The sequence below is a fragment of the Bubalus bubalis genome, chromosome 3 (assembly GCF_019923935.1).
Source record: "Bubalus bubalis isolate 160015118507 breed Murrah chromosome 3, NDDB_SH_1, whole genome shotgun sequence".
NCBI lineage: Eukaryota > Metazoa > Chordata > Mammalia > Artiodactyla > Bovidae > Bubalus > Bubalus bubalis.
Genome location: NC_059159.1, coordinates 7,759,027 through 7,786,577, shown reverse-complemented (window position 1 = coordinate 7,786,577; position 27,551 = coordinate 7,759,027). Strand labels below are relative to the sequence as shown.

General features: G+C 54.5%; 2 protein-coding genes across 5 annotated transcripts in view; both read left to right on the top strand.

Annotated features, from left to right (window-relative positions):
• The window catches only part of RNF157 (ring finger protein 157), a 74,787-nt gene extending 54,174 nt beyond the window's left edge, over nt 1-20,613 (top strand). For 3 of the 4 annotated variants that reach the window (XM_006045295.4, XM_006045296.4, XM_044938597.2), the window contains 11 exons: nt 721-792; nt 1,658-1,817; nt 1,944-2,056; nt 4,150-4,388; nt 5,335-5,443; nt 6,818-6,929; nt 7,531-7,718; nt 7,999-8,064; nt 8,889-8,937; nt 11,505-11,615; nt 17,635-20,613. In XM_006045295.4, the coding sequence (XP_006045357.2) occupies nt 721-792; nt 1,658-1,817; nt 1,944-2,056; nt 4,150-4,388; nt 5,335-5,443; nt 6,818-6,929; nt 7,531-7,718; nt 7,999-8,064; nt 8,889-8,937; nt 11,505-11,615; nt 17,635-17,756 (1,341 nt within the window). In that variant the 3' untranslated portion in view covers nt 17,757-20,613. Of the gene's footprint in view, nt 1-720; nt 793-1,657; nt 1,818-1,943; nt 2,057-4,149; nt 4,389-5,334; nt 5,444-6,817; nt 6,930-7,530; nt 7,719-7,998; nt 8,065-8,888; nt 8,938-11,504; nt 11,616-15,570; nt 17,592-17,634 lie in introns of those variants that run through there. The other variant, XM_044938596.2, reaches the window with a different exon arrangement.
• A 1,100-nt stretch (nt 20,614-21,713) lies between these two features.
• On the top strand, nt 21,714-26,553 carry FOXJ1 (forkhead box J1). The gene is made up of 3 exons (XM_006045294.3): nt 21,714-21,905; nt 22,431-23,096; nt 24,781-26,553. The coding sequence occupies exons 2-3, from the start codon at nt 22,599-22,601 to the stop codon at nt 25,546-25,548; spliced, it is 1,266 nt and encodes a 421-aa protein (XP_006045356.1). The 5' UTR covers nt 21,714-21,905; nt 22,431-22,598; the 3' UTR covers nt 25,549-26,553.
• The last annotated feature ends 998 nt before the right edge of the window (nt 26,554-27,551 follow it).

Sequence of the window (27,551 nt, the reverse complement as noted above, 5' to 3'; positions counted from 1 at the left end):
ACAGCACGCCAGGCTTCCCTATCTTTCACCGCCTCCCGGAGTTTGCCCAAACTCATGTCCATTGAGTCAGTGATGCCTTCCAACCATCTCATCCTCTGTCGTGCCCTTTTCCTCCTACCTTCAGTCTTTCCCAGCATCAGGGTCTTTTCCAATGAGTCAGCTCTTTGAAGGACTAACGGGTAATTTTGCCCACCTGTTGGTGATGGGGGTGGCTCAGTAGACGGGGAGGGGTGCAATCGGCCCTCCTTCCAGAGCCTGCTCTCTCTCAGTGTCTGCATTTTCCCTTCCCCCCTTTTCCTTGCCCATTTCTTCTCTTTCTTTCTCATTTCCATTCCTTCCTTTGTATACGGTCTAAGCTCAGCTTTCATTCCACAGCTAGCTAATGCATCTATTTTGACCTGTGGTCCTCCACCCTTTGCCTAGTCTCTGGGCTCTGTCATAGTGACCTACAGTACAAGGATTTCTGTTGTATTTATGAATGTTCGTGTTCCCTGTTGGACAAAAGAGTGGGTGAATTAAGCATCAGATTTTCTTTCCCCTCCCAAAGAGAACATGTAAGTAAATAAGGGCATCCTGTGCTTGTCCAGGCCTTCGATTGTTTCCATTGTGAATCTGTAGTCCTTGGTTACCGAAGGAGGTTGATGGTGGAGGTGTGTAAGTTCCCGCTTTTATCTTTCATTAGAACCAGCCTGCCCTTGCACTTTTCCATTTGTTCTTCAGGTGGATGGGGTCAGCTACCTCCTTCAGGAGATCTATGGGATTGAAAACAAGTACAACACTCAAGAGTCTAAGGCAAGTTCCATCCATGGTTCTTTTTTTTTTTTTTGGCCTTTCCCTGCAGGATATGGGCTCTTAGTTCCCCTACCAGGGATCAAACCCTGACCCGCTGCAACCGAAGCACAGTCTTAACTACTGAACCACCAGGGAAGTCCCCCATCCACAGTTCTGAATGTCCTCTTCCCAGGAGGCAGGGTGAGACTGTCTCTGATCCAGCCAGGATCTAGGAATTTAGCACACCAAACTCTGAAGTTTGTCTGGTCCTAGAAGGGTATTTCTTCTTCCTCATTTCAGATGATTATAATTATATTTAAATTTGGAAATGAAAAAATGGGCTGGTTTGGATGGGTTCTTCTACGGGGCTCTGCTCACCTAGTTCCTTGGACCCTCAGTTCGTCGCTGCCCCCTTCCCTGTATGGCCTTCTGGGCTCCTTTAGCTCTGACTGATGGAGAGCACCAGATCTCAGCTCCAGAGGAGGAACTTGGCACACACAGTTGCCGAAAGCGAAACTGGGCATGCACATGCACTTGGTAAACCATGAAGTTCAATGCAGGTGCAAGATTCTGTTCACAGGACTTGTCTCAGCTCTGCAGGCAAGCTGCCTTCTAAATCATGGGGGATTTCTCTGGGGGTCCAGCGGTTGAGACTTTGCCTGCCAACACAGGGGTTGCAGGTTCAATCCCTGGTCAGAAGGCTAAGATCCCACATGCCTTGCAGTGAAAAAACCAGAATATAAAAATTAAAAAACAGAGGCACTATAGTAACAGATTCAGTGAAGACTTTAAAACCGATCCGCATGAAACAAACAGATGAATAATAAAATAAACCATGGTCATGAGAGTCTTTGTGACACTGGCTGTCTGCCCGCCCCCCGGCCAGGTCGCTGAGGACGAGGTTAGCGATAACAGTGCCGAGTGCGTGGTGTGTCTCTCCGACGTGCGGGACACGCTGATCCTGCCCTGTCGCCACCTCTGCCTGTGTAACACGTGCGCCGACACCCTGCGCTACCAAGCCAACAACTGCCCCATCTGCCGACTGCGTAAGCCCCCCGAGGCCCCGCTGGGCCCCCCAGGTCACCCCCCTCTCCCAGCCGGGCTGGCTTCCGTGGAGGCTCTAGTCCCTCCTGACTCCCCCATGTCCTGACGACCTGTTTCCCTCTTGACAGCCTTCCGGGCACTGCTCCAAATCCGAGCCATGAGGAAAAAACTGGGCCCCCTGTCCCCAGCCAGCTTCAACCCTATCCTCTCATCCCAGACGTCCGACTCAGAAGAGCATTCGGTAAGTTGGGCCTTTTTTTTTTTTCCCCACCTTCTGTCCTTCTTCACGTGGCTTGGCAGCAAGTAAGTGAATCTTGGCACTCTGAGGTATTGAGTAAGCTGGCCGAGATCGCATTGTGTTAGAACCAGCCTATAGTGCAGTGGAAAAGGATGTTCTGATCATTAAAACCTCCCCTTGCCACCTTGGGAACTCAGTGTCCAGTTAATATTTACCATCCCTAGAGCCAGCGGCTTGCTGTTTCACTCCGGAGGTGGGGTCAGTTCTGGAACGCCCCCAGGCAGAAACAAGAGGATGATTGTTTGAGGTTTAGATTCAACTTACTATTTTTATCTGAATCCTCAGAGAAGGTGACTCTTTTTCTTTACCTCGTTTCATGGCTTCAGATACTAGGAGCCAAGTAGATGAAATAATTCACCTTGGTCTCATAGTGTAAGTGATGGTGCAAAGCTTCCGAGCTTTGTAGTTACAGACTAGAAGGTCTTGTCTTTAGGTTAATATGTGAGTGGAAGAGATTAATTATTAATTATTCAGTAAGTGGTACTGGAATGATTAGGTAGCTATTTAGGGAAGAAAAATCAGTTAGTTTAGCACTTCACGCCTTATCAGATCATGAATTCCAGGTGGAGGAACTAGTTAACTACCCTAAAGGCAAAGCAAACCAAGCCTTAAAAACCCAGAATACTTTACAGATGAGTCTTCAGTTGACTATTGATGGGGGTTCTCTAGATGGGTTCTCTAAGCCTGAAAACAACCCAAAAAAAGAACATGTAGATTTTATCACATAAGAAACTTTAAACTTTAGATATGTAAAAGATGGCCCAAATTAAAACACAATCAATAAATCCTATAGAGAAAAAAATGTAGGCACAACAAAATGTAGTCAGAGGAAAGGCTAGGATCTCTAGAATAACTCACCTGAATGAAACAATAGATAAATGGGCAAAGATACATATAAAAAAATTTCTCAAAACAGGAAACATAGCTGGTTAATGATCAAACACATTAAAATTTTAAGTCAACCACATTAAAAATCAACAACATGCAGGTTAAAATGAGAGACCATTTTTCACCTTTCGAATTAAGAAACTTCCTTTTTTAAAGATACCTCATGCTGTCCAAGAAGCAATTAAAATAGGTATTCTGTCCTGCTTATAGGAGTATACTTAGAAAGTTCACTGTAAAAAAAACAAACAGCTATATATATCAAGAGCCTTAAAAAACATTTGTACTTAGGGATTTCCCTGGTGGTCCAGTTGTTAGGACTCCGTGCTTCCAATGCAGCAGCCGCTGGTTTGATCTGGTTGTGGAACTAAGATCCTGCCTGCTGCACGGCACAGCCAAAAAATAATAATACAAATAAAATGAAATTTTAAAATGGCTTTATAAAAAGAAAAAAGGTGTGTGATAGGGTGAAGATTTAATCAAATTAATAATTGACAAAAAAAAAAAGAATCTTTGGACTTGGTAATCTAAGGTCTTAGAATTTAATACCCAGAAAATGATCTGAAAAAAAGAGATGTGTGCATAATAAATGAACAGATGTTCATCAAAGTGCTGCTTACAGCAGGAGATGGATGCAATTAACTAGCCAGCACCAGGGGAAGAATTAGGAAAGGTATGGTATCTGTGAAAAGGGACACAGGTGAATGAAAATATTATGTTCTGTGAAATAAGCTTGGTATAAAATTATTATTTACAGATTGATCACAACTGTGTAAGCAGTACAGAGGGAAAAAATTGGAAGAAAATACACTAGAAGGCTGGTGAAAGTTATCAACTGGGTGATTCAGTTACTTTTTTTCCTTCTTTCCATTTTTAGATGTTTTCCAAATTTCCTGTAAAGAACACATATTTCTATTATAATCAGAAAATAAACATTATTAAGACGAAGCTCATGTATGAGTCGAGTCTCGGCACATGTGGTTCTCTGATATTTTCTCTTTCTTCTGCCTCTAATAGAGAAGCTTTTCTTGGCAGAACCCCCAGACTAGATATAAAAGAAAGCATTTTTCCACCGTAGAGGAAGAAACACACTCCTCCCATAAAATGAAAAGTATCTAATCAATTTGTCAACCTGTCTCTGATTCCCCTAGTCCTCAGAGAACATTCCGCCAGGCTATGAGGTGGTGTCTCTTCTGGAGGCCCTCAATGGGCCCCTCACCCCATCCCCAGCGGTCCCCCCGCTCCACGTGCTTGGAGACCGACACTTCTCAGGAATGCTGCCTTCCTACGGCAGCGACGGCCACCTGCCTCCCGTCCGCACCTTCTCCCACCTCGACCGCCTCTCCGACTGCGGCAGCCAAGGACTCAAGCTCAAAAAGAGTCTCTCCAAGTGAGTAGGCGGCGAGCAACAGCATTGGCCCTGGAGTCCTTGGCGTGATGCTTTCGGTCCATCCTTCCGCTCCTCCGTGCTCAACTCCAAACCTGGGCCCCAGGGGCAGTGTAGACCCTCTGGGCTGTTGCCAGAGCTGCTCATTTCACTGGAGACCTGGGCTAACAACGCCTGAGGGGGAGTTATCCCATCCCTTAGGAGAGGAAAATAAGATGGTACATGGGTCCTTAGGCGGATCCAGACGGATAAAACTTACAAGTTCTGTTTCGGGAGGAGGGTATAAGGTATAGGGAAGATGACATCGTTAGGGTCATCTATGGGAGCCTCCCTGGGGAGCGTCACTTAGTCTGAGAACAGAAGGAGCCTTGTGATCTGTATTTCTTAAGTATTTACATCCACCTTGGCACAAGTCATGGAGCTTCCCAGCTGGCATGGTGGTAAAGAATCTGCCTGCAGTGCAGGAGACGTGGGTTCAATCCCTGAGTGGGGAAGATTCCCTGGAGGAGGAAATGGCAACCCACTCCAGTATTCTTGCCTAGAAAATTACAGGGACAGAGGAGCCGGGCGGGCTTACAGTCCATGGCGTGGCAGAGAGTCAGCCATGACTGAGCATGCATGCACAGGCACAAGTCATAAGTTTCCCTGAAAGAAGAAAGGAGGGTATTTTACAGATGAAAATACTGAAACCCTAAAAATGTCAGTGGTTTCCCCCAAGTTCAGACACAACTATTTGAAGGAGCAAAAGGGAAAACTCAGATTTTTCTGATACCCAGAAGAGGTCTCAGACCCCTCGGTGGCTTTTCCCACGTCTCTACTCCTTCCTACGAGGTGAGTTCCCTGCAGTTCCCCCCATGGCCCTCTGACTTCTAGTTGATGGGGGTGCAGGCGAGTTCTATTCTTTAAGTGGGCATTGGCTGCAGCTGTTTCTCCCTCCGGCCTCACGCAGGTCCATCTCCCAGAATTCTTCTGTGCTGCCCGAAGAGGATGATGAGCGTTCCTGCAGTGAATCTGAGACGCAGCTGTCTCAGAGACCGTCAGGCCAGCATCTCGGAGAGGTAATATATTCGCCATCCTTGTTCAGTTTTGGACTCTGGGTCCTTTCCTTCCTGCCTGCCGGCCTCTTCCAGTCCATCTGCTCTCATTCACTCATCAGACACCTTCTGAACACTCTCTGAGACACAGCAAAGGTGTCTCTAGACTCATTCTTTCCACAAAGTATGGGGTCTGTGTATCTGACCAGGCTTGATCCTCTGTGCTAAGAATACCAGCAGTGGAGAGACACTAAAGTCCTGCCCTCGTGGTGCTTATTATAGGCTTGGCAGTCGGGGTGGGGTGGAAACGCAGGACAGTCAAAGACAGTCAAAGTGTATGTGGCAGGTGGTACCACTGATTAGGTAAGGGAGGGTCGAGGCTAGGAGCAGGGATGCTCACTTTAAAAAGTGGCCCATGGTGGGACCTCCCTGGCGGTCCAGTGATTACAACTTCGCCTTCCAATGCAGGGGGTGCAGGTTCAATCCCTGGTCAGGGAGCTAAGATTCCACCTGCCTTGTGGCCCAAAACCCAAAACATAAAACAGAAACAATATCGTAACAAATTCAATAAAGACTTTTAAAATGGGCCACACACACAAAAAAGTGGTCCATGGAGAATTCCCGGGCTGTCAAGTGGTTAGGACTCTGCACCTCCACTGCAGGGGGCAAAATTTCTCAGACATTGAAGAGAAAGGTGAGAGAAACATTCCTGGTCATAGGGACGGTACACGTGGAGCACAGAGCAGAAGTGGGGGCCCTGAGCAGGCCAGTGGTACAGCGGGAACTTGGCCCCACCAGGCCCCCCCAGCAGAGGTGTGCAGAAAGGATCAGGCAGGAGACAGACCGAGCTAGGCAGGGGGGACGCCTGAACTACAGTTTAAGAAAAGAATGCCTGGAGGAGAGAGAACCAACAGACCTTTGCATCTGCCCGGGGTGGACTGAGATTACCAGCCCAGGTGACGGATGGCGGGGTGGGGGTGGGGGGCCTGTGCGGGCTGGGGAGGGAGATGGTGTTTATGTTAGATCCATCGATCTGGAACCAACCCCCGCAACCCAGAGGAGAAGCCCAGGGGGGCTCCAAGGCCTCGACTGGTTTTGTGTTCTTCCCCTTCAGAAGGAAAGCTGTTTGTAATCCTGGGGAAGCCTGGGGTGTTCCCGTGTCACAGCTGCTAGCTGACCTGGGTCATCTGAGCTGCCGTCTTTGTGTGGCTCCAGCAGGTGCTGGGCCTCGGGCAGGAGGCGCTCGCACCTCCCCAGGGAGACAGCCAGCCAGCCCGGATCAGGGCTGCAGAGAGTGATGACAGAGGAGAAACCGGCTCTGCCTCGCACATCACCCCCCACCATCCTCGCCCGGGCCCCCTGCCCTGACCCCTTCCCTCCAACTCTGCCTCTCCCCAGGAATGTGGTGTCACCCCAGAAAGTGAGAACCTGACCCTGTCATCGTCAGGAGCTATTGACCAGTCGTCCTGCACGGGAACCCCGCTCTCCTCCACGATTTCCTCCCCAGAAGGTACCTGAGGAGGGTGGGAGTCCATGGCGCTTCTAGTATTTCCTCCGGGATGGACTGGGGAAGCAGCCAAGTGATACCTCAGCGGCCACACCAAGTAGGGCCCGACTTGAGAGGGAAGCGGGACTCAGTGTCTTGAAATGAGAGGGTGGTCTTGCCACCCAGCTAGGGGGAAGGCAGGTATCTTGCTCCCAGTCCTGCTGTGGTAAGGTTTTTTTTAACATCGTAATAGGGAAAAGCAAATCCCTCACTCCTGAGGTTGAGTTCAGAGCTCTAAAATGTAAAGGATAAGGACTTGGCCTGGGGTCCAGTGATTCAGACTCCGAGCTTCCAATGCCGGGGGCTCAGGTTTGATCCCTGGTCGGGGACCTAGGATCCTGCGTGGCCCACAGCGTGGCCAAAAAGAAAAAAATTAAACTTAAAGCATAAAGGAGCCAAACCTTGGCAAACCTTAAATCTAAACCCTGTTTGGTGAGGGCAAGGCCAGGCTGCCATGGTCCTCATGACCCCCGGGTGTGGGGAGAGAACCCTGCTCCCAGTCGGCTCATGGCAGCTGTGTCTGACATCCATCTCCTCCCCCCTTCCCCAACTCCTGTCTCCAAAGACCCTGCCAGCAGCAGCCTGGCCCAGTCGGTCATGTCCATGGTGTCCTCCCAGAGCCAGCAGTCCCAGATCAGCACCGACACCGTCTCCTCCATGTCCGGCTCCTACATCGCCCCTGGCACGGAAGAGGAGGGGGAGGCCCTCCCCTCCCCCCGGGCCGCCAGCAGGACCCCCTCAGATGAAGAAGAGGTAAGCGGCGGGTGCGGGATGGCCCTCGCCGCTCTGGTTCTGCAGGCTCATCCCAAGCAGCTCAATCCAGGGTCTGCCAGGGCGATCACAAAGCCCCCCCAATGCTCGGGAAGGGAGCCCAGAAAACAGGGTACCGCGTCCTTAAGTCGAAGACACCCTCGTATCTGATCTTTGGTTTGGCACCACTTCTGTCCTGAGGATTGGTTTGGGCTTGCTGCCAGGCGAGCTGGGGAGGTAAGCTGGTGGTGTCTGCACCTTGATTTTTGCTGCTTTTCTGCAGGTGACGCCTGCGGCATCTCCAGACTGCAACTTCATGGGCCTCGCCGCCGAGGAGCAGGACGCAGAGGTAATAGCCAGGTGGAGGACGGTGGTGGTGCGGGGAAGTCTAGGGGACTTCGGTGCCGGCAGAGGGTGCGAATGGGATGGGAGCTGTTCTGGAAGAAACTTGTTAAGAGACGGGTGCAGAGCCGAAGGACTGCCCGATTAGCGAGGGCACTGGTCTCAGTGTAACAGGAGTGGAGAGAGTTCTAGAGGGAAGTCTTCCAGGCCAGACCCTCGAGAGGGTGTTTGTCCTCCATTCGCTTAGTATTCACCTGGGACAGCCGGCTCACGGGTGCTTCCTGGCACCTGGGGGACACCGACCACGTGACGTGGCTTTTGCCTGCCTGTCACCCACTCTACCCATCCAGGAGCTCCATCCGGTGGAGGAGTCAGGATTGTAATTCAGCATAAGAAGTGCTCAGACCCAGCTGTGGGGCCGTATAGGAGCACTTGGCTCACAGTGAGGCCTCCGGAACTTTTTTTTGAGCCACAAGTTCTCAAAGGCATATCTGGAAAAGGTTTGGGAAGGAATTTCTGAAAGTGCTTTGATCTCACAGTTTGCTTTTTCAATGCACAACTTTGACATCCACCTTAGAGAGACAGTGTGAGCTAAACTATTACCTAGGCTATTCTTGAGAGTCCTAGGATCTGTCTGTAATGTGCCTCAGACCTGGTCCCTACAAGCTGATCCTGTCTCGCCAGGCAAAATCTGCCTCTGCTGGGCCTCCGAGCCGTCTCACGTGGACGGGAAACGCACCGAGACCAGGAGGGTGGTTAGCGCTGTTTTCAGCCACTCGGTACACTCGTGTCACTGCTTTCTGGACTCATAGCGCCTTCCTTCCGTCCTAGGGGAACGATGTTCTAGAGGAAGAGGACACATCACCCACACAGGAAGATGGTAAAAGGCCTGGTCTTTGGTTCCCTGTTACCACATTTCTTTCCTGGGTATTCGCTAAACGGTACAGAAAGGGGCACTGGTGTGACTGGGTGGAACAGCAAAAATTTGCTTGATGAAACAGCAAAAATCCAGCAGGGTATCCGAGGACCTCAGTGGCCTTCCCAGCTTTTTCCAGACCCCCGAGCCAAGGCTGCAGAAGATATCATTCAGGTGGTTCTCCATCTACGTGGAGTAGATTCTGAAGCTTCTTGGGCAACTCCCTTCACCTTCCTTCCTGCTTCAGCTTCTCAGCTGAGTCTCATGAAGCTGGTCGGGCAGCCCTGGAGCTGAGCTGCAGCAGGAGCAGAGGGCAGTTTCCATCGCTTGGTGGGAAGGACTGCAGGCAGCAGGTCTGGTTTTGCTTTAGTGAAGGAAAGGGCTGTCGTTAGAGCAGCAGCGGGGCCTTAGCAGCAGCGGGCACAGAGAAGGCTGCAGCAGAGACTTCGGCAGCTCAGGGCAGGCCAGTGTTCTGTAGGCTACGGGGCAGACTCTCTTTACTGTCATTCAGGCCTCAATTCGGAGAAGGCAATGGCACCCCACTCCAGTACTCTTCCCTGGAAAATCCCATGGATGGAGGGGCCTGCTAGGCTGCAGTCCATGGGGTCGCTAGGAGTCGGACACGACTGAGCGACTTCACTTTCACTTTTCACTTTCATGCATTGGAGAAGGAAATGGCAACCCACTCCAGTGTTCTTGCATGGAGAATCCCAGGGACGGGGAAGTCTGGTGGGCTGCCATCTATGGGGTCGCACAGAGTTGGACACGACTAAAGTGACTTAGCAGCAGTAGCAGGCCTCAATTATATGTGTTTTTTTTTCTCAGTTGGAGTAGTTTACAATGTGTTAGTTTCTGCTATATGGCAAAATGAATCCATTATATATATCTACAATATATAATATTGTAGGTATTATGTATAATATTTTATTATATACATACATACATATAGGTACAACCACTCTTTTTTAGATTCTTTTCCCACATAGGTCATTACCCAGTATGAGTAGAGTGTCCTGTCCTATACAGCAGGCCCTTATTAGCTGTTTTACATACAGCAGTGTGTGTATGTCAATCCCAATCTCGCAGTTTAGCCCTCCTCCTCTTCCCCCTCCCAACCATAAGTTTGCTTTCTACATCTGCGACTCTATTTCTGTTTAGTAAATAAGGTCAATCATATCTTCAGGGGGAAGAATTTTGTTTCTAGTAAGCCTAGAGAGGACCTACAGGCAGAGCAGGGAAGCAGGATCCGGCGGGGCTGGGACTCCCACCTGGGAGGGGAGGACCCCGCGGCCCAGGAAGCGGTGTCTCTTCCCTCCGCTGCTCTGAGGCGCCTCTACAGAAGGGCGACCTCCAAAGCAGACCCGGATCCCAGCCTGGACGCAGGTGTCACGCTGGTCGCTTCTGCTTTGGTGCTGGCCGTTGCCAGGGGTGGGGTGCCCGGGGGGAGGCCCACGCACACCGGACCGCTCCCACCTGGCCGGGGAGCCGGGGAGGAGGAGCATGGAGAACCAGACTGCGCCTCCGTGCCAGCCGAGCGGGGTTTGGGCGCTGCAGTTGATGTCTTGAGGGTTGAGTTCCCCGCATTGTGATTGTCGTCCTGGCAGTTAATATTAGCTTCTGGAAAGTGCAGGGCAGCAAGTGGTTTCTGCCTGACATTCCAGAGCCCAGCACGGTAGCTGTATGTTTCTTCCTCTCCCTTCCACCAGGAACAAAAAAAGGGGGGAGAGTCTTGAAAAAAAATAACATCTAAAACTGTCCCCATCTTACATGACTGTAGGTTTCCAGTCAATCCCTTAGAACAGGGGTCCCCAACTTCCAGCATCTAATGCCTAATGATCTGAGGTGCAGCTGATGTAATCATAATAGAAATAAAGTGCATGATAAATGTAATGAGCTTGATTCATCCTGAAACCATCCCCCACCACCCTCTGGTATGTGGAAAAACTGTCTTCTGGGAAACCAGTCCCTGGTGGTGAAAAGGTTGGGGACTGCTGCCTTAAAACATACTCAGAACAACAAATTAAGCCTCATCAGAAAATAAATTGTAATTTTGTGAACTAAGCGATTCTTTGATTTGATGGGCAAAATTGTGGAACCGAAGAGCTTTAATTGCTGTTTTATGTATTAGTCATTTCGCAGAGCCTTGTGGTCATAAACACACCCTATACAAACCCACAGTCACGGGCCAGAGGCGGAGTCGCTTCCCCGGTGGCTCCCCCCAGCTCTTCCCAGCCTGACTTAGTCCTGCTCAGGGCCTGGGCCCACATCCTGCAGCCCTCCCCAGGGTCTGACTTCCCAGGAACAAAGGCTGGAAAGGAGCCTGTTAAAGAAACAGCAGGACAGGAGAACACAAACAATTTAATTCCTTTTTTGTCCACTCTTTACCCACTTAATTACTGTCTTTTTTTTTTTTTTTTAACATATGATATGATTTTTTTTTTGTCTCCATCTTTAAGATTTTTATTTTAAGGACAGCAAAGCAGAGGAAAAACACAGCCAGCCCCTCTCTAACTGCCTTAACTCCGTTACAGGCCAGAGGACATGCGCATTTCTAGGTATGGAGTGTGACAATAACAATGACCTTGACCTCGCCAGCCTGAAAGCACTGGACAATAAGCTGTGCTCTGAGGCCTGCTTACCCGGTGAGTGGCAGTCTGCTGAACATGAACTTGGTGGGAGACGCTCCCTCCCCTGCTCGCACCCCTGCTCGCACCCTGAGACACCCACCTCCTGCCCTGGAGTTCGTGCAAGAAGGCATGGGCTTTGCTAAGATGCTGGAAGCCAGTTGCTGAAAGGAGAGTCCTTGAGCAAAGAGAGACCCCTACTCTGAGCGAGACTGTTAAGGCAGGAAGAAAAGGGGCAAAAATCCCTCCCATTTCTTCCGATTTGTCCTGACGGGGCGCATGCATCACAATCTTACAGATCCCGTGGCAGGGAGCCACGTCTTGCTTCTATCAGTAGCGTGGGAGGCAGACATCACCTCTGTGAGAAAGTCTCAGAGAGCCCTGAGCCCTTGAAAAGGGAACTTACAACTCCCCAGAGGAGCGTGGATCATTAGGATGAGAGAGGAATTTGAGAGACAGTGTTTCATAGATGAGCGAGTGGCTCTGTGACCCAGAGCCTGGGTGACCACCAGTTGCCTTATGCTCACTGGACGTGGATCCCAGAGGAGAGATCGGGGGTGGAGGGTGCCTCCTCTCCCTGGAGCCATAACTCAATTGGCCCTCTCCCAGGGCCATCAGGGTGCCCCTGACGTGTTCCCACGATGCTAAACTGAATCTGGGATACATTCTCACAGAGAAGCCCACCTGTCGGTCACACTCCAGGCACTGAGGTCCCTCTGCTCCTTGCTTACCAAGGGCTCCACCAGCAGGCCTCTAAAGCCACATCTTGCCCAGTGAACTAGATCGAAATTGCCTCTCCTGGGTTCACGGCAGAGATTGCCTTCACGTTGCGTGGTTCTGTCATCTTTTAAAGTGCCCTGAAACGAAGACTTCCTTCGCTTCAGGACAGCCACGTCTTTGTCGTGGGTCCAGTGCTTTACTAGCTTGGCGACATGGCTAGGGGCTGGAGGGACAGCCTCCTGTGGTTGCCACTCTCCATCAGCCTGCGGAAGACCCGGGTCCTCACCCCTCTGGCCCTGCGCAGGCTTGCGGCAGGGGAAGCCATAATTCCCAGAGACACCTCCCCACTTAGCGCTGACCCTGCCAAGTCTGTGCCAGGAGCGGCTGGGCCCAGGGTCCACTTCATTCCTGCCTTCCCGCTCCTTACCTGGCTTCTGTCTGTCCATGTGTTTCTCATGTCTTTTTGCCAAATTTGTAAGTCTGTCTGTCCGGTTTGTTTATTTTGAAACTCATTTATGTTATCCAGACTCTGTGAAAGTTCATGTTCACTCATGCCCCGAGCCTGCTGGGCGTGCGCACACCCAAGGGGCTCTCGCTGGGGCTTCCGTTTTTAACTGTCAAGGGCCTATATTCCACATGCTGGGATTTTTTCAAGGAAAAAGAAAAATTGTGAGAATAGATGAATCCCTGTTCCACAAAAGTGTGGATGCGTCCGGGGCAAAGGTTACGGGAAGAATTTGTTTTGGTCAGTAGTTGGGGAAGATGACCAGGGGTTCCCTGGTGGCTCAGATGGTAAAGAATCTGCCCACAATGCAGGAGACCCAGGTTCGATCCCTGGGTCGGGAAGATCCCCCGGAGAAGGGCATGGTTTACCCACTCCAGTATTGTTGCCTGGAGAATCCCATGGACAGAGGAGCCTGGCGAGTCCATGGGATCACAAACAGTCAAACATGACTGAGTGATTTAACACTTTCACTCTGGGGAAGATGACATCCCCTCACTCTGCCCTGTGTCTGTAGCAGCTGTGCCCACTGGGCTTTAAGAGAAATCTAGGTTCTTGCCTCCCCCCGGGGACCCCCCTTCCCACTCTCATTTTTTGGCAGAGGGTGGGGATTGTTTCAGCCGACCGTGCTGGTGGAAACTGATCCCATTCTGTCTGCTTCTTCCTCTCCCTACCGCCCTCTGGCCAGCATGCTGGTGGATCTTTATTCCACTCTGGGCTTGCAGGAGCGGGGTGAGACCTGGGATTCGTTATGGTGATCTTGGGAGCCAGCCATTCTCAGATTAAACCAAGTTCACCATTCAGGCCAGATGTGAAAGCACATGCCTGGGGTGGCTGCTCTGGGCCCAGGCATGTGCTCGAGGGGGTCCCTACGCAGCCTCACCCAGAGGTCTCAAAGGCTCTCGTGGGAGAGGGCAAGTGCATCTGCTCTCTCAGTAAATGTTTCTCCAGTTCCACTGTTAGCATCACACTGGTACCAAAGTGCTGGGGAACTCTCTGGAAGGATCTGTCGGGTTAATGACAAAAGTACCCACTTTGGTAGGTCCCATGGAATAGACAGGCTTCGTCACACTCAGCTGGAAGTTTGGAGTTCCATCCTATGGCTGAGGTACTGCAGGCTGGCGTGGCCACCAGGACAGCTTCTCAGGCACTCGGTCTCCCTCTCTACAAGGATGTCAGTCCCCTCACGGAGGGCCCACAAGCAGCAGAGCCCGGGGAACATCCCATGGCCCACTGCCCCCAGCCACACACGTGCTCTGCCAGGATCCCTAGCTGGTGGCGAGGACCACTACGTCCCCATCCTCCCCACTCTTGTCACCCATGTGGGAGTGATGCTCAGAGAGTATCTGTTTCAATCCAGCCCCTCTTTCTCTAAGAAGCTTCTGGATCTTCTTGGACCCTAAAACTAAAGCGGGGTGTGAGAATATTGGTATATTCTGAGGTTGTTCTGAAAGATTCCCAAAGGGAGGAAATCTGAGTTGAGAGGGGTAGGTGGTGAGCAGATTAGAATGCGTGCTAGGCAGATGTGGTTGCAAGGAACATGATGGCATATCACACAGGTGGCAGGATAGTAGTCAGGGGACTGGTGACAGTTCTGTGCAAAGGCTCTGGGGAGTGATAGGGAAAAGCAAGGATAATTTGGTTTAGTGGAAATACAAATGTTTTTAAATGACTGCATTGTACAGGAGTGGGTATCACCAAGGAGATGTAAAATACTTATGGAGGGAATCCCCTGGCGGTCCAGTAGTTAGGACTTGGCACTTTTACTTCCATGGCCCAGGTTCGATCCCTGACTAGAGAACGAAGATCCCCCAAATGGTGCAGCATGACCAGAAAAAAAGAAAACAAGTACTTATGGAGACCTGAAATAACCCAAGACTAAGACAATACTAGCAAGGGTTACACTTCCCAGATACTAAGGAAAAATTGAAATGAACATCCTCTTTTCCTGGAGAGACTCTACAGAATGGTCGGAGCTGTTACAGCCCTTGCATTTAATTAGTGGCTGGGCAGAGACAGGAAGATGGCTCAGACAGGAAGGAATCTGCCTACAATGCAGGAGACTGGAGTTCGATCCCTGGGTTGGGAAGATCCCCCGGAGAAGGGAATGTCAACCGACTTCAGTATCCTTGCCCAGAGAATTCCATGGACAGAGGAGCCTGGTGGACTACAGTCCATGGGCTCGAAAAGAGTTGGGTGTGACTGAGTGACTAACACGTGCAGAGACAGGAAGGGGTGTGCAAAAGCACCCTGGATGTGCTTCTCAAATCTGCCTCTAGAGGTCTCTCCACTCTCCCATTTCTGAGTCCCCAGGATGGAATTGAGCGAGAAGCACCTTTTTCTACCCCTGCTGAAAGATCCTGAATCTCCTGGCTCCCTTTTCTGGCTGAGGGCTGGACACAATGGCTTACCTGCTGCACCCAGGCTCACCCTCTGAACAGGAGGAGCCGAGCAGCAGCAGGGTTTGGCCATGGGTCCAGCAGGGGCCCTTTTGAGCAGAAAGGGTACTGTCACGAAGCCCAGGAGCACAGAGGCTTCAGGTCTGAGTCTTGAGGTGTTTCAGAAGGAGCTACGTGTGCGCCCTGGCTCAGGAACTGGACCAGTGGCGTTGCTAGCAAGGACTCAGGCATTCAGACCTGGCAGCCGGTGGTAGAAGCCGCGTAGTGGAGGCGTTTGACTTTGTACGTGCGTGTGTGTCTGTGTGTCTTCTCTCTCGTTTACCATTTGCTTTTGGTCTTTCCCACCAAACAGCCGCCGTTCCGGAGTCCTGCCCCCTAAATATTGAGGAATAGGTATGAGTTCTACCAAATTATATACTTGAACAACAACTCACTCTCTCTGGGGGTTCTTAACTTAGAAGGGCGATCTGGCTTACTTGTCATGCCGTCACACTTAGAGGGCCATCCTTAGAGGGTACCAGACTGTGGTGCCCCCAGGGAATAGGGACCCCCACATTCTGTCTGGCTGCGAGAGATACCTAACAGTTCTCTGTCCCACGGACTCCTTTGGCCCAGGGTCCACCTCTGCAGGGTAATATCAGAGGTTTAGGATGGATGATCACACCAGGACATTTATGCGAAACACTCAGTTTCTACCCACTTAATCCTAGTGTTTCTGCCATTAAAGGGTTTCGTGTCTTGGGCTGGCCTAACCGAAGGCTGACCCCAGACCCTCATGAGTGGCCTCCATCAACAGGAGAATATACTGAGCCTCAGGCCCCCAGTCCAGGGTCACGGGCTCTGTCCTCTGAATGAGCCCCCTGCTGGGCCGGGTGTGCCTCTTGGCTCTGCCCAGGAGAAGGTCACAGTGCAATGGAGGAATTCAAGGATTCAGCGATTTTCATGGCATGAGGAGGGGGGCAGTGCAGGCCGTGGGGGAGCAAGTCGGCACACGCTGGACCCTCTTTGGCTGGGGGGCCGTGTGGGACAGGCTGGGAGAGGCGGCTCAGAGGTTCTCAGGCCAGAGGTTGGATGGCTTTCCCCAACCCCAGGGGGTTAGGGCTTCCTCCTCTCCCCTGGAAGGAGTTTCTCGCTGCACTGGAGGGAATGAATAGATGGAGCCAGTTTGTGGGCTGGAGGAATGCTGGGGGGAGATGAACCTGAACAAGGCTGGGGGCGGGCCTGGTTGTCGAGCACATTCTAAGAGTCAGGCACCCTGCTCAGCACTCTGCCGTGTCACCTTGCTTACCTCTCCCAGCAACTCTGGGGGCTAAGTTCTCATTTCCATCTGATAGATGGGAAAACTGGAACTCCCAAGTACAATGACCTGCCCAGGGTCACACAGTGTGTTACAAGTTGGGGGTGTACCCAGTTTTCTGACTTAAAGATTTAGACATGACTAGAGAGTGAACAGCACTTGCTTTGTGGCTCAGCAGTAAAGAATCCTTCCTGCCAAATGGGAGACCTGGGTTCGATGATCCCTGGGTTGGAAAGATCCCCTGGAGAGGGAAATGGCAACCCGCCCCAATATTCTTGTCTGAAAATTCCATGGACAGAGGAGCCTGGCGGCTACAGTGTCTGGGGTCGCAACGACTCGGACATGATTTCGCGACTAAACAGCGGCAGAGGGTGAACAAGCCAGAGGTCGTGACTGGATACACAGCACAAAGGAGAGAGAAGCCCCAGTCCAGGGGTGTGGGCGTTCCCAGCATGGGCAGCCGGTGCTTCTCAAGCAGGAGCCGTGAACTGGGGACAGGACGATGAGTTTAGAGGATGGTGCTCACGGGACCCCACGGCTCTGGGGCTAACATCTCCTGGGCTTGATGGCACCAGCTGATAGCAAACCTCAGCGGGCTGTTTGGGTGCAGAAAGAGAGAAATGGCTATTGCACTGTCCTCTCCCATGCCATTCAGTCCCTGGCACCCTCTGGGCAGCCAAGCACTTCCTGCTCCACCCTGGCCCCCACAGCAAATGTCAACTCTGGGCCCAAATTAACACATTCTTCTCCCTCCCTTCCACTTCCTCCTGCTTCACGAAAATCTCAGCTAGACCCAGTTTCTTTTCCTTGTCCGCAGTAACACTGAGCAAACTTTAAGACCAAATAAAGATACAAATGTGGGTCCTAGGGCAAGGTCCCAGAAAACAGGGACCATCCCATGTGTCCCGCCATTGTGGGCCCCAGTGTCCGTGACTGTCCCTGACCCAGTGGGCACCACTGCTCCTGATTCCTCACGTGCTGTGGTTGGCACACCGTGGGAGCTCCAAGTCATGGGCAGCCTGCCAGTTTTTGTGCTGAACTCCCAGGCTGCCCTGCTGGGGACACCATCTGGACCGATTTGGAGGTCCAGCTCGAGTAACCTTGCTTTTCTCTTCTCAGGTGCCTGGCAGGCCGATGACAACGTGGTAAGTCGTCGGAACACGCAGCGCCGGCGCTTGTCCTCTGGAAGCCTGGAGGACCCCGAGGACAGGCCCTGCGTGTGGGGGCCTCTGGCCGTCTGAGAACCGCGGCCTGTGTGCCAGGGCCCCCCTCCTGTCCTCGCATCCCTTCCTGGCCTCACTGCACCGCTGACCTGCTGGGCATCCTCAGCAAGACACGTGGAGACTCTTTAGACCCACGTGGAAGCTGGATGCTTGAGGGCACCTGCTCCTTCTCCCAGCCTTCTGCAGTCGTGATCCTTCCCCTCTCAGAAGGGACCAGAAGCCTCCTTGCTCCTTGAGGGCTAAAGCCACGGGATGAACTGCAGCTCCTGAGACCCTCTGCAGAGACTTTTTGCAAACGTTTCCACCAAATCTTGACCTTCAGGTGGAGCTGAGGCCCGTGGACCACTTGTTTCTCGTGCATCTTTGTCTCCTTAGGCGGGTAGACCAAGAGGACTCGGAGTTTGCGTGACTTCCTTACAAACACCTGGCGTTTTCTGGTCTCTGGGACATCATGACCAATCTGAAACCTCCAGTTCGGGGTGGGGGGTTGGGGGATGACTCCTGCGAAAAGGGAAAGCCATATTGCACTAGAAGTGGAGCTCCCCCTCAGAAAGTGTTAGGAGCTCCTTTCTCCAGGACAGGAAACAGTGGCAACCACTGGAATGTTGGTTGGGAAAACAGTTCTTTCTTCTTTCTGATGGCAGAGGCAGTGCCTCATGTGTCTGTCTGCTTAGGAAGGAGGCTAAATCATGCTTGAATCTGAGAATCCCTTAGTTACGTGGCTCCCCTCCGGAGGGTTATTTATGATCAGGTGCACTCAAGAAGGCCTGGGACTCCATCCTAAGGTGACACCGCAAAAACAGTTTGACCCCTTCTCTGTGCCAGGCACGTGTTAGGAGCTGTCGTGTGGTATCACGTTTCATCACTACCACCCTGTCAAGTGGCCTTCTTATCCCCACTGTAGCCATCTCCACCCCCTTTTCTTAAATAGTTGAAGAAACAGATTGAGAGAGGGGGTGGAGCGGTGATTCTCAACTGGTGCCCAGGAGCCCCAAAGGAAGTTGGGGAAAGGGCTGAGCTGGGGCCAGGGGCAGTCCAGGGGGCTTCCCCACGACCCGCTGTCCTCCCCTGCCTCCCCCCAGGTCTGTGAGCCTGATGGGGGAGGTACTGCCTTCCATAGGCTCATTAGAGATTTAGAGGTATTGTTCAAATCATACGTCCACCCCACCCCACCCCAGTCCCGTGTAGGACATACAACTGACACCCTGAAACAGCAAGGCCAGCCCGGAAGCTGTTGGCTGTTCCTGTCTCAACACTGGTGTCGTCAGTGGGTTTCTCCAGGCTCTCAGATAGATGTGCTGTCTGCCGGCTTTTGGAAGAGGTTGTTGTTCAGTGGAGCCTGAGACTGGGAAGCAAAGCTGGATCCAACAGTTTGTGAGGCAGAGGTGTGATTGACAGAGCCCTAGGATACGTCCACTGCAATGACCTGAATTAATAGTTGGTATTGTGGCCCTCGAAGAACTTTTCAGGTCCTCCCCAAGGCCTCAAGGCAAGCTCAGTGCCCAGGGGACCTTTCAAAGCTTCTGTGTAGTTTCCTGGCGATGCCAGGCGGGTGGTGGCCCGCACACTGGTGGCTGTGGGTCCCATCCTGCTCTGGGGGATGGGGAGGCCTGTAGTCCCAACAGACACTACACAAGCCAAGCCGGAACCTCTGCCTCTGTCTTGAGTTTCTCATGTCCACCTTCTCTGAAATCCTGCAGCAGACTCTGCTGTTTCAGGCCCCACTTCATGTTCTTTCTCTCCTCGAAACATTCGTATGGCCCCTATCTTATTTAAGATATGAGCAATAACCCCACTTACTGATTTCCCTGAAGTTTGAGCCCCAGAAACATTAGGGAATGGGACCTCCCTGAGCCTGGGGTGGTGGCATTCAGACCCACCTGCTCTCCCGGCAGGTAGTATTCACAATGTGCTGTTACTTGAGATGAAGGAGAGGCAGGTAAACAGTAGCCACAGCGGCCAGGAACCCTAAGAGGAAGCCATTGTCTTCACCCCTTCTGGAGGGTCTGCCTTCTCCAAGGAAGAAGCCCAGAGAGATTCCTCAAGGCCTTGGCTCCATAACCAAGACTGACCTGGGTGAGAAATGGCTCTTCATGCCTGTTTCTCAGACAGTTCCTGCTCTCTCCCCAAGCCCCCCACCTCTCTGCTCTCATTTAGCTCTTTGGCAAGTAGAACTTTCCCTGGTGCTCTAGTGGTTAAGACTCTGCACTTCCACTGCAGGGGGTGCAGGTTCGATCCTTGGTCTGGGAACTAAGACCCTGCATGCCACATGGTCCAACCAAAGGGGGGGGAAAAAGATTCCTAGAAATAGCTCATCCAGACAGGCTGGTCTTCAGCCTGGTCAGGGAACAGGGCAAATGCCCCAGCCATCATCTGGAGACCATCATGTTGTAAGCAGGTGACCCAGAGAACCTGTGACAGGGCCTGGCTTCTCCCACGAAGCCACAGACTCCCCTGAGTTTGCGGTTCCTTCCTGCCTTGCTCGGGTCTGAACTCACCTGTGAGCTCACTTCTGAGTGGTGCCATGACCCTGGCCTCCTCATGGAGCCCTTTTTCCTTCACCTACCCAGTCCCATCCCCCCAGAGGTCATGCCCACGCTGGGGCATCGCCTGGACACAGATCCACACACTGTAAGCCATCTCACCTGGGAAGAGTTCGTGTCCTGTCCACCTGATCTCGGCATGCTGGTTTCTCACTTTGCTTTAGGATCTGCACACCTAGTATGTGGGATCTGTACCATCTGTGTACCCCTCACCCCCCGGAGTACACTTGTGGGCACACTACAGTGGGGACGTCAAGGATGCAACATTTATGGATTGCTGCATGATTCTTAAAAATGAATAAAACTGTTGACAAGTGAAGGAGAGCCGTTAACTGCGGACTGGCTTATTTGTGAAAGTTTCTCTCACTTTCTCCAGCACTCTATTATTTTTCCTCAAGACAAGCTGGATATGAAGGAGTGAACTAGGACAAGGGATAGGGAAAGACATGTTCCTGGATGGGAGTTGACTGCTGGCCTGGTCACAGCTCCTGTGCAAAGGCGTGATAACAAGCCCTCCCCCCAACCCCCACCCCCTCCCCCCGCCCTTAAACCGGAGAACTTCCAACTGCAGCTGCTCAATAATTGAAGAGCAGGAAAGCTGGTGACTGGAGGGAGGCTGGGAGTAGGGAGGAGAAGGGACTACAGTCCGCTGTTGGTCCTCATCACTTAAAGGCTAGTGAAATTAACGGAGCAAATGATTCTGGTAGGAGAATTTGGCAAGGGCATGGCTTTTCTGGGTACCACTCAGTGAAGGGAGGGAGAGACACTTCCGAAGAAGCTCCTGGGATGTCCACTTCTGGGAACCTTGCTGAGGATGGGGTTGGGAGGGAGCGCTTACCAGGAAGAATGATTACCCTACCTGCCATGGGGGCGTCTGCGGACCTAAGCGGCAGGTGGCATCGGAGAGTCAGACCTGCCTGCGGGCACCACTCGACAATCAGGGTCGGGAGACCGGGATAGGCCGCAGAAACGTGCGGAAGTGCCACTCACAACCCAGAGAGGAAAGGAAAACCCCAAGCACGCGGTCCCCGAGTCTAAGCCGCTCCCAGCCTTGGTCTCCGCGCCCCAGGCTGCGTCCCAGGAGCCGTCTACACCTCAGAGCAGCCCAGACGGGAAGGTTGTGGGGTGGGGGGGTGGGGGTAGGGCGGGAGTGAGGTGCCCGCAGCGGACGGCTCTCCCGGGGCGCCGGCTGGAGCGCCGAACCGCGCGCCTCTCCGAACCCTGCGCGGGGCCCTTGCGCGGGAATGTTTGGAGCCGGGACCGGGTGGCGGGTAGGGGGCTGCGTGGCGCGGGAGAAGGCGGCAGGAGGAGGGAGTTCGAAGAGAGTTACCGCCAGAGAGAGTGTTAAGAACCTGCGGTCCCCTTGGAGACACACTGACCAATGGTAGAAGCGGAAGCTGTTTATAGGGGCGGAGCGTCGCCATAGCAGCAGGAGAAGCCTTCGGAGCTGCTACTTAATGCCGGTCCCCCGGCCTCTGGCGTTCAGAGAGGCGCCGTCGGGCGTGGGGGCGACAAGGACTGCTGGCTGGGCCATCGAGCTGGGGGTGGGGTGTCAGAGAGCCGCAGGGAGTGGGAGGAACTTCTTCCAGAACATTCCTTTGGCCCGTGCTGCGCTCTGAGTCAGGTAAGGGACGGGGTAGTCTGCAGGCCGCGGAAAGGGAGGGCGTCTGTAAGTGGCGGGCCCGGGGGACGACATCAGAGAAGTTTGGGGGACACTCACTTCCCGCATCCCTACAACTCTCTATCCTGTTTCCTTCCTTCCTTCCCCTTGCTCCCTCATCCTAACAGCCCTTTTCAAAGATACTGCCCTCCTGGGCTCCCTCGCCCCGTTTCCATTTGTTATGGAGGGAGGGGAGAGGGCTTGATATCCCACTCTTAGGGAGAAGAGAATGGCTTCGGATGTCCCTTACACTCTTCCCTCGTTTGGCTAATTAAGTCTCCTCTAAAACATCAAAGAGGAAGAGCCAGGCGGACCCTGCGGAGGTTGGACCACCGGGCACAGCTTCTGTTTCCCAGACCAAGGCAGTAAAAGATCCTCCCCAGCTGCGGGGACAATTTTAGAGGAGCCCCCCCCCCCCCCAACTCCTTGCGCACACTCTCTCGTCGGAGGTAGGGGAAGAGGGCTCAGTTCCCGCTATGGTCCCCGCAGGCACCTCACTCCATTCGGAGGAAGCGACCCCCGGGTCGCGGGATGGAAGCGGTCTTCCGGGAGACTGTGTAACTCGAGCCGCGGGCGTCAGCGGGCCAGAGAGCTCGGCCGGACACCCTCGGCTCGGCTCGTGGATGTTGACCGCCCCCTCGGAGAGTCCCCGCAGATATGGCGGAGAGCTGGCTACGCCTCTCGGGGGCAGGGGCGGCGGAGGAGCCCGGGTCAGAGGGCGGCCTGGAGGAGCCCGACGCTCTGGATGACAGCCTGACCAGCCTGCAGTGGCTGCAGGAATTCTCTATTCTCAACGCCAAGGCTCCCGCCCTGCCCTCGGGGGGCACCGACCCCCACGGCTACCACCAGGTGCCAGGCTCGGCCGCGCCGGGGTCTCCCCTGGCGGCCGACCCCGCCTGCCTGGGGCAGCCGCACACGCCCGGCAAGCCCACGTCGTCGTGCACGTCGCGGAGCGCGCCCCCGGGGCTGCAGGCCCCGCCTCCCGACGACGTGGACTATGCCACCAACCCGCACGTGAAGCCGCCCTACTCATACGCCACGCTCATCTGCATGGCCATGCAGGCCAGCAAGGCCACCAAGATCACCCTGTCGGCCATCTACAAGTGGATCACGGACAACTTCTGCTACTTCCGCCACGCTGATCCCACTTGGCAGGTAGGGGAGGCCCTCCAGCCCGGCCCACGCTCCCGCGGGCTGGACTGGCATCGCGGATCCAGATCCGCAGGCGCCGCCGTCAAGCCAGGGCCCGAGGGAGGAAGGCCGTCGAGGAAGGACCTCTAGGGAGCCCAGTGCTTGGAACTGCCCCTACTCTGACTTCAGAGAGGAAGGAGGGCGGATGTTCAGAGGGCTTTAGGGGTGTTGAATTTGAGGTTGAAGTGGAAAGAACTTGTCACCCATCCAGCAGGCCCAGTCCAAAGACCAGGGCTAAACTATGTGTGGACGCTGGCCCCCTAGAGGGAGGTTGATGGACTGAGGGACACATTTTTGTCCCAAGTCCTAGAATTCCTAGACACGACCCTGCTCCAGGCCAGTTTGTCAGGGCTGGACTGGAATCGGAAACAGGCTCTACATCCTGCCTGGTTTCAGTTGGCTGGAGGAGGACAGGGAGGTGAGAGGGGCTGTGCTCTGGGGTGTGAAGGCCAGCTGTGTCCCCATGGAAGGGCTGTGCGGCCTTCCTAAAGCTGTTGTCCCATCCCCCACCCCAAACCCTCCCTGGTTTCCTGCCACCACTCCCCTCCCCACCCTTCTCATGAACCTCCCTGGGGGGACAATTACCTGAGCCAGGTGCTTTCCACAGGGGCTGTGCCTCCCACACTGGCTTCATGTTCCAAGTCTCCAGAACCTGGCACAGAGCAGCCAAGGGGCCCAGGCCGCCATGTAAACATCCCAGTCTTGCTAGGGGGCACTACCCACCTGCCGGCCCCACCATCCAAGCCCCAGACCGCTGTTCCCCAACGTGGTTGGGACTGTGCACGCAGGCATGAACAAAGCAGGGTAGTGATGGAAGGCTGGGCACACCTTGCCCTGAGCATATTTGACCATCAGCATCTTCGATCATCTGCCTCTTGGAGACAGAGACCCAGGATGCGCGGATCACTCCCTGTGTCACAGGCCACAGGATCACAGTTCCAAGATGTTCCACATTTGCTTGGGCTCTGACCCGGGGGGGCAGTACCATTTGTAACCTTGGTGAGAAAGCAGAGATCCCCCAGCCACCCTACCCCAAACCTGAGAGGCCCCAGGAATGAGTGCTATGCCCTTGGCCCTCTTGGCTGGGTAATAATCAACCGCGGCCTCAGAGCCTGGAATGGGAGGAGGGGAGTGTTGGGGTGGCGGGGGAGTGAGGGCCCAGGCCAGCGGCCGGCTCTACAAACAAGGAAACTCATCAGATTCCACCTCCCTCCCCACACACACACATACACACACTCACACCCACTCACTCACTTCACAAACAGAGAAGGCCAGCCAGGCCTAGGCAGAGAGGAGATGGCCGTCCAGGCCCTGGGGGAGCCGAGGCCTTTGGCCAGAGGCTGCAAGCAGCAGGGGAGGGGAGGGAGGGCAGGACAGGGTGGCACTGAGAGCCATCCTGCGGCTCAGGGCTCGGATGACTGAGCAGGCAGATATCCTGGCAACAGGGAACAAAAACCCCCGACAGCACTCCCGGTGCCCCGTGGCTGGTGTCCCAGAGCCTCCTGGTCTGAGCTGCGCCTCTGCTGCCCTCCATCCCTCCCAGCGGCCCCCATCGGAGAGAAGCTGGTTGTGGGGACTGGCACTGGGTGCCCCCCATCTCCAACCCTGCCCACTTACCCACCCTCCTCTCCTCTCTCCCTGTGTCCAGAATTCCATCCGCCACAACTTGTCCCTGAACAAGTGCTTCATCAAGGTGCCTCGGGAGAAGGACGAGCCTGGCAAGGGGGGCTTCTGGCGCATCGACCCCCAGTACGCAGAGCGGCTGCTGAGCGGAGCCTTCAAGAAGCGGCGGCTGCCCCCGGTCCACATCCACCCAGCCTTCGCCCGCCAGGCCGCACAAGAGCCCAGCGCCGCCCCATGGGCCGGGCCGCTGACCGTGAACACTGAGGCCCAACAGCTGCTGCGGGAGTTTGAGGAGGCCACCGGGGAGGCGGGCTGGGGTGCGGGTGAGGGCAGGCTCGGGCATAAGCGCAAACAGCCGCTGCCCAAGCGGGTGGCCAAGGTCCCTCGGCCCCCCAGCACCCTGCTGCTCACCCAGGAGGAGCAGGGCGAGCTGGAACCCCTCAAGGGCAACTTTGACTGGGAGGCCATCTTCGACGCTGGCACTCTGGGCGGGGAGCTGGGCTCGCTGGAGGCCCTGGAGCTGAGCCCACCAATGAGCCCCGCCTCGCACGGGGACGTGGACCTCACCGTCCACGGCCACCACATCGACTGCCCAGCTACGTGGGGGGCTTCAGTGGAGCAGGCTGCCGACAGCCTGGACTTCGATGAGACCTTCCTGGCCACGTCCTTCCTGCAGCACCCTTGGGACGAGAGCGGCAGTAGCTGCCTCCCCCCGGAGCCCCTCTTTGAGGCCGGAGATGCCACCCTGGCCACCGACCTGCACGACTGGGCCAGCGTGGGTGCCTTCTTGTAAGAAACCAGGCCCTGCCCCTCCCCCTCCGGACAGCGCCCACGTCTGGGCCCAGACTGCCCCCCAGTGCAGGCCTATGGAAACCCTACTGCCCAGGCAGGGGCTGGGCCAGGTCTCCCAAAGCTGACCCCACAAGGACACAGGGCCCGCAGCCCGGGCCGTCCTCAGATTCCAGCCCAGGCGGCTGAGAACTGGGACCTAGGACCAGAATTGCTGCCTCCCCTCCCCAGCCCCCATACACAGTGTTTCATTGATCCACTTCTTCCCGGCCCCAGGGACACACTCGGGCCCCTTCACTTTGAGAGCTACAGCTTGGAGGGTCCCTGCTCAGGCTGGAAGCCACAGTACAGGGTCCGCCCCAGAGCCTCTTAGCCTCTGGACTTCTCCCTCTCTGGCTCTCCTCCCCAGGTCTCCATCCGGAGAAAGTTCCCAGGTACAACAAGTGCTAATTAGGTGACTGCAAATTAACCCCCTAGGGGCCTCTCCCGGCCGAGCTTCCCTGGGGCCAGGCCGACAGTATGTGGGGCGGAGCTGGGGAAGGGGGCCAGAGAGAGGAGACTGAACCGAGGTCGGGGTGCCGGGTGGAGCCAGGAGATTTTCTAAGGCCTCTGGGGCCTTCTGGCCCCATCTCTAGAGGTATAAATCCCTAATCTTTGAGCCCAACTTGAGGCTGAGAGCAGCGGGGAGTTGGGTTTCTGCAGGGCTGGGGACAGGAGCAGCCAAGCTGCAGAGGGAAGGGGGGACAGAAAGACTAATGTAGTGAGTGTAGCTATAGCTGAGGCTTAACCGGGAGGGACACGGTGCTTGCTAGAACCACTGGGACCAGAAAACGGGGGATCACCCGAGCCCCCTGCCTGTGCTTGTGCAGGGGAGTGCCTTGCTCCACCCTGAGCCCCTTGGGCTGTGTCCCACATCCACCCTCCTGCCCCGTGAGGCAACTTAACTTTTTCATGAAAAGTTATTTACAGTAAAACATTTTTAAAAATAAAGCTTTTAAAAAATTTAAAATGGACCTGCTTGCAAATTTGTTTGGGGAAAAGTGGGGGCCAGTTTTTTGGGGGGTTTCACTGCCAAGGGGGAATGGCTGGGAGGAAGACGGGGTGGGGGCACCAAAGGCCTGCAGAGTGCCAGCTGATGCCCTCCCCATGACCTCTGTGTCCCCAGAGACAAGGACTGAGAGGCAGCCCTGGGGAGGGGTCCCCTGCAGCCAGGCCCTAGCGCCTCTACCTGTGCAGTGTGGAGACAGCACCTGCTGTCCCCAGCGGGCGGCAGCAAAGGAGGCGCAGCCCCCTCCCTGGCCCCGGGGACTCACAAAGGCCGGGCTTGCCCAGGGCTCGGTTCACGTCCCCCAAGTCCCCCACCACGGGGGCCTGCCCAGGCTTGCCTTCAGTCCTCGCCTGGGCCTGTCTCCAGCTCCTCCCTTCCTCGGTCCCTTTCTGGAGGGACAGGGTGTGAGGTCAGAGGGCCCCAGCCCCAGGGCCCCTACTTCCCACCCTCGGGTGCAATCACCCCACCTGGAACCTTCCCTCCAATGCAGACTGAGGGTGAGGAAGGCCACCAGGGGAGATGAAAGACAGGGTGCCTAGACCCTACTCTCCCACCGTCAGGTTCCAGCCTGTGGGGAACCAACCTACCAGAGTTCTGATGGGGAAACTGAGGCACAGGAAATGGGTGACACTCAGCGGGCACCTTTCAACCCCCTCGCCCCAGCTTTGCCTGGAACCTATCACTCCCCACCCCCGGCCCCCACCTAGCCCTGCCAGCACAGCTCCTTCCCCCAGCACGCGTGAGCACACACACACACACACACACACACACACACACACGCGCGCACACACACACACACAGGCAGGCACAAACAGAGGCACTGTCCCACACAATCCTGCCCAGTCTCCGCGGACCCCTTCTTCCCCCGAAGCCCCTTTCTTTCCCTGCACTTGAGGCTGGCTCCTGGCCAACCTGGCATTCCCCGGTTAACTTGCTGCTTTCACTTGCTAATTATTCCA